The sequence below is a fragment of the Stomoxys calcitrans genome, chromosome 1, assembly GCF_963082655.1.
Source record: "Stomoxys calcitrans chromosome 1, idStoCalc2.1, whole genome shotgun sequence".
Taxonomy (NCBI): domain Eukaryota; kingdom Metazoa; phylum Arthropoda; class Insecta; order Diptera; family Muscidae; genus Stomoxys; species Stomoxys calcitrans.
In genome coordinates, this window is record NC_081552.1 from 114,034,245 (window position 1) to 114,040,762 (window position 6,518).

The window sequence follows — 6,518 nt, forward strand, 5'->3', positions numbered from 1 at the left end:
TTTAATTTCAGTGTATTTTGACCCTTATTTTACTGTTCATCAAGGATGTGTATGCACTCATCAATTACGTAAGCTATGTGGAGGCATTGTTTACACTGATATCTGTTTCTGGCTTATTATGGCTGCGGTACAAACAACCCAAGACGGAGAGGCCTATTCGGGTCAATTTGGCATTGCCCATATTATTCCTAGTCATCTGCCTCTTCCTTGTGATCTCATCGGTCTTCCAATCCCCAGTTGAGGTTGGCGTTGGCACAGCGATTATACTCTCTGGCATTCCAGTATATTACATGACAATATATCGTCCAGTCGAGTGGCTGACGAACACATCGCAGGCGATCAATATGTGGTGTTCAAAATTTTTTATTTGCATGCCAAACCAAGAGAAATTCGATTGATCGAATTTATTATTAGATATTAAAGTATCATTAACGCTAATCGTAATGAAACCATAAAAGACTAATTCAGACCTATATCTTGTATATTACAAAAGAAAATTACCAAGGAAAAACTTCCTCAAACACACACACACACACACACACATCAAGAATTATACTACACAGTGCCTTTAGATTTGCAGCTTTTGCTATCCTTTTTCCACAAATAACAACATGTTTTGGCTTTAGGTTAGGTTGAAAAGAGGTTGCGGATATTAATCCGCCCCATGCCACTATGGGCATACATCTAAGCCAGTAATCGGCTTGTGTTTGGGCTTTATATTGATCACTATTTTACCAACACATTTTAGTATTAGTACATAATAATTTATTCCCCTTACGTTTGTTTTTGTTGATTTTAAACCTCCATCTTACGATAATTGCTGATTTTTTATTTTAGTACTATATAGTGCAAGGCATGATAATCGGTTTTTATTATCTGGTATCTCATGATATCAACAACTACCCGGTACAACTTTCCACTTACAGACACCATCCAATTTCATACATCCTCCAACCTCACCCTTGGTATGGCTGAACTGCTGTGTATTTTATTCCATATAAAATATGCATGCAGTGGTACAAATGTATGGAGGGTGTGGTTTGAGGTATAGTTTTGTGTTAAAACCTCCCATTCGGGAACGAGTACCTCTCAATCGTGAACGGCTCAAAACTAGTATGAAAGTTTTCACTATTAAAATTTACCACTGAGTATTTTATAACAACTACAACATGCTGCGGTACAAATTTACAAAGGGTGTGGTTAGAGGTGTAGACTTTTGTTTAGGCCTCCCATTCGCGAATGGTTTAAATAAAGTTTTTAATTATTACAAAATTCCATTCGGAATAACACATACGAAGATATCATTGAGTTTCTCCTACAATTTCTAAATACTATACATTTATAATAATATACAGAACATGTGACTTGCACTAAAGACTAAGACTAAAACAAAAGACAGCAAATAGTAATGCAGAACCAATCTTATCAAGCAAAAAAATGCATTTCAGTTCAAAGTAATATATCGTATGTACAATAACATCCTATGGAAATCCAATAGAAAACTTCTAAGTATACATCGTTGAATTTAGTGCATAAGATTATTTTTTTTTATAATGATAAATAAGTATTTACTTTGTGTAAAATTTTTTATGTAAGTCAGTCAATTGTACAACTCGAAATCATAATTATTCAAATAAAGTCTACAAATTCATATTTTTACATAAGCCTTGAAAATATAGACGATATTTTTAAACCCCAAGGGCTGATGCTCTGCACTCAAGGAAACGAGTAAGTACAAACAACGAGTAAGTACTGAAAACAGCAAACAATGTATGCTAAAAAGTTTAAAGTATATTTAAAATGTCCTGAATAATTCCAGAATTTATATTACATTCTCTTGATTAATTGTATACAGGTGTAACTGTATCGCAATTTTGAGATCTTAAGCTCAATCCGTAAATAAAGTACCATTTTGTACATTTTAGTATCTAAATGTATATATTTCAAAAAAAATCTTCTAGTCATCGGGTACATACTGCCAAGATGTACCTGCATCCCAAACTTCAGAGCTGTAGTTCAGTCTGTAAAGAAAGTACCATTTTGTACGTTTTAGTTCCAAAATAAACGAACGAGGGAAAAATCTTCCAGTCGCCCGGTGCATAGTGCCTAGTTGGAACTGTATTCCAAATTTCAGAGCTGTAGTTCAATCCGCAAATAGGGTACCATTTTGTACGTTTTAGTACCTAAATGTACAAATTTCAAAAAATTGTCTAGTCACACGTTACATACTGGCAAGATGTACCTGTATCCCAAATTTGAGAGCTTTAGCTCAGTCTGTAAACAAAGTACCATTTCGTACAGTTTGGTACCAAAATGTACAAATATCAAAAAAAAAAAGCATATATTCGCCCGGTACATACTGCCAAGATGTACCTGTAACCCCAATTTCAGAGCTGTAACTCAGTCCGTAAAGAAGGTACTATTTTGTACGTTTTAATACCAAAATGTCCGAATATAGAAAAAAATCTTCTAGTCGCCCAATAAATACTGTTAAGGTGTAACTCCATTCCAAATTTCATAGGTCAAGTTCAATCCGAAAAGAACGTACCATATTGTACGTTTTAATACCATAATTGACGAACTTCAAAAAAATTCTTCTAGTCACCGGGTATGTACTGTAAAACATGTACCTGTATCCCAAATTTCAGAGCTGTAGTTCAGTCTGAAAAGAAAGCATTATTTTGTACGATTTAGTACCAAAACGGAGGCTACCGTTGCACGGAGGTTAACATGTCCACCGACGACGCTGACCGCCTGGGTTCGAATCCCGGCGTGAACATCAACAAAGTTTTCAGTGGTGGTAATCCCCTTACTAAAGCTTGCTTAATTTGTAAGGTATCCTGCCATGTTAAAACTTCTCTACCAAGTGGTGTCGCTATACGGCACGCTGTACGGACTCGGCATAAAAAAAGGAGGCGTCTTATCATTAAGCTGAAACTTTAATTGAACTGCACCCATTAATATGTGAGAAGTATCCCCTGTTCCTTAGTTGTTGTTGTTGTTGTGGCAGTGTGTTGTACACTGAGGCAGCAGCCCTTGCCGATAAAGGACTCGGGTCAATCCGGTACTACAACCAGCTGCCTGTTCCTTAGTACCAAATGTGCGAATATCAAAAAAATTTCTAGACGCCCGGTACATACTGCCAAGATGTACCTGTATCCCAAATTCCAGAGCTGAAGCTTATGGTAATGAAGGTATCATTTTGTACGTTTTAGTACCGAAATATACATATATCAAAAAAATCTGTGCCCATTATATATTGTCAAGGTGAAACTTTACGCCAAATTTCATAGGTTAAGCTCAATCCAAACAGAACGTACCATTTGTACGTTTTAGTACCTTAATTGACGAATTTCAAAAACAAAAAATTCTAGTTGCACAATATATATTCCATGGTATACTTATAGTCTTAATTTCGGACCTCTAGGACAGACTGTAAAGAAAGTAGAATTTTGTACATTTTTGTAGCTAAATGTACGAATTTCAAAAAAATTTTTCTGGTCGCCCGATACATACTATCGGGATGTACCGGTACTTCAATTTTGAGAACTGTAGCTCCATACATATAGAAAGTACCATTTTGTACGTTTCAGTACCTCAATGTAAGTATTACAAATTTTCTAGTTGCACTATATATATATTGGGTCGCCTGAAAAGTAATTGCGGATTTTTTAAAAGAAAGTAAATGCATTTTTAATAAAACTTAGAATGAACTTTAATCAAATATACTTTTTTTACACTTTTTTTCTAAAGCAAGCTAAAAGTAACAGCTGATAACTGACAGAAGAAAGAATGCAATTACAGAGTCACAAGCTGTGAAAAAATTTGTCAACGCCGACTATATGAAAAATCCGCAATTACTTTTTTGGGCAACCCAATATATTGTCAAGGTGTACATGTAGCTTTAATTTCAGATATCTAGGCAAGTCTGTAAAGAAAATACCATTTTGAACGTTTTAGAACCAAAATGTACAAGTTTCAAAAAAATCTAGTCATCCGGTACATACTGCCAAGATGTACCAGCTGTAGCTCAGACTGTAAAGAAAGTACCATTTTCTACGTGTTATTACCAAAATGAACGAATATCAGAAATCTTTTTGTCGCCCGGTAAATAGTGCCTATATGTGACTATATTCCACGTAACTATTTCAGAGTTGTAGTTCAATCCAAGATATATTCATTTACTGGTAGTGGCAGTTGCCCAACAACAAAATATTGAGTGCACTATCTGTCAAAATCAGTGATTAGTGTAACTCTGATTTTGTGTATGTTACTAGTTCGTGCCATTTTTCGTTGTTTGTGTGTTATGGTTCTTAACTATAATACAACCAAAATTTGTTGACAGATAGTGCACTTCGCGAGAAAAAATTGTACTCAGCTGTTTACGGTACACTACCTGGTAATTATGTCATGGTTCAATCCGTAAACAAGGTACTATTTTGTACGTTTTAGTATCTAAATATACAAATTTCATAAAAGTCTTCTAATCATCCGGTACATACTGCCAAGATGTACATGTGTTCTAAATTTCGGAGCTGTAGCTCAATCTATAAAGAAAGTACCACATTGTACCAATTACAACATTTAAGTACGTTTTCTTCCACTCCGCATTTCCAATTTGGTACAACTTATCATATTTTTTCAAGACCGCGATCATTTTTAACAAAACACTTAATTTTACCACTCTCCGTTCACTGTAAAATTACATTTCGTAGTATTTAGTGCTTTTTGGAGCCAAAATGTACGATTCGTGAAAAAATCAAATATATTTCAATGTTGAACCTACATGTAAAATTTCAGAGCTCTAGTTTAATCCGTAAAGAAAGTACGACAGTGCGGTACTAAATGTACGTTTCTCCCGTTTGCAGTAGAATTTTTCATATTTTTATACCCTCCACCATAAAATGGGGGGTATACTAATTTCGTCATTCTGTTTGTAACTACTCGAAATATTCGTCTGAGACCCCATAAAGTATATATATTCTTGATCGTCGTGACATTTTATGTCGATCTAGCCATGTCCGTCCGTCTGTCCGTCCGTCCGTCTGTCTGTCGAAAGCACGCTAACTTCCGAAGGAGTAAAGCTAGCCGCTTGAAATTTTGCACAAATACTTCTTGTTAGTGTAGGTCGGTTGGTATTATAAATGGGCCATATCGGTCCATGTTTTGATATAGCTGCCATATAAACCGATCTAGGGTCTTGACTTCTTGAGCCTCTAGAGTGCGCAATTCTTATCCGATTGGAATGAAATTTTGCACGAAGTATTTCGTTATGATATCCAATAACTGTGCCAAGTATGGTTGAAATCGGTCCATAACCTGATATAGCTGCCATATAAACAGATCTGGGGATTTGACTTCTTGAGCTTTTAGAGGGCGCAATTCCTATCCGATTTGGCTGAAATTTTGCATGACGTATTTTATTTTTACTTTCAACAACTGTGTCAAATAAGGTTCAAATCGGTTCATAACCTGATATAGCTGCCATATAAAACGATCTGGGATCTTGACTTCTTGACCCCTAGAGGTCGCAATTATTATCCGATATGCCTGAAATTTTGTACGACGGATCCTCTCATGACCATCAACAAACGTGTTTATTATGGTCTGAATCGGTCTATAGCCCGATACAGATCCCATATAAATCGTTCTCTCTATTTTACTTCGTCAGCCCCAAAGGGCGCAATTCTTATACGAATTGGCTGAAATTTTACACAGGTCTCCAACATATAAATTAATTGTGGTCCGAACCGGACCATATCTTGATATCGTTTTAATAGCAGAGCAACTCTTCTCTTATATCCTTTTTTGCCTAAGAAGAGATGCCGGGAAAAGAACTCGAAAAATGCGATCCATGGTGGAGGGTATATAAGATTCGGCCCGGCCGAACTTAGCACGCTTTTACTTGTTTCTATCTACCCCCTATATTTCGCAACAACCCGTTCGCTTTGTGGAAAGTTCACCTATTTCGTACTTTTTTGGAAACTTTTTAGAACCTTAATATTCGAAAGACCAAGAGCTCATTTGGCCTCTAAATTAGGGTTGCCATAGTGTACCAAATTCAATTAGTAAAAACGGTACCAAAAAGTACCGATTGCGGTACTAAACGTACTATTTCTTCCACTTTCGGTTCGTTTTTGGGAAATTTTTGTAACCAAATCATAGTTTTTCGAGACGCTATTTAATTTGAGATCTAAATCATAACTTTAGCCCTATCCATTCGGGCTGGGCCAACATTCATCATCTCGCACTCCTTGGTACTTTTTAGTACCTAGATGTAAGAGTATCAGAAAATCCACTTTAATCGCGCCCTTACGATCTAAGACCCACATTCGTGCCAAATTCCATAACTCTAGCTTAAACCGTTTGGGCTCGGCGTTGATCAGTCAGTCACGCAATTCTTTTATAAATATTTTGCACTATCTGGTACCAAAATGTACGAATTTTGAATGGATTATTTAGTCACCCATTATATATTTTCTTCCTGTACCTGCATGCCACATTTCAGACTTCTAGCA

At 36.1% G+C, this 6,518-nt stretch overlaps 1 protein-coding gene across 7 annotated transcripts in view; it reads left to right on the plus strand.

The window, feature by feature from the left end:
- LOC106094761 (Y+L amino acid transporter 2) overlaps positions 1-1,629 on the plus strand; it is a 288,122-nt gene extending 286,493 nt beyond the window's left edge. For all 7 annotated transcript variants that reach the window (XM_059362825.1, XM_059362821.1, XM_059362824.1 and 4 more), the window contains one exon: positions 12-1,629. In XM_059362825.1, coding sequence (XP_059218808.1) covers positions 12-398 — 387 coding nt within the window. In that variant the 3' untranslated portion in view covers positions 399-1,629. The remainder of the gene's footprint in view (positions 1-11) is intronic.
- Positions 1,630-6,518: the final 4,889 nt, after the last annotated feature.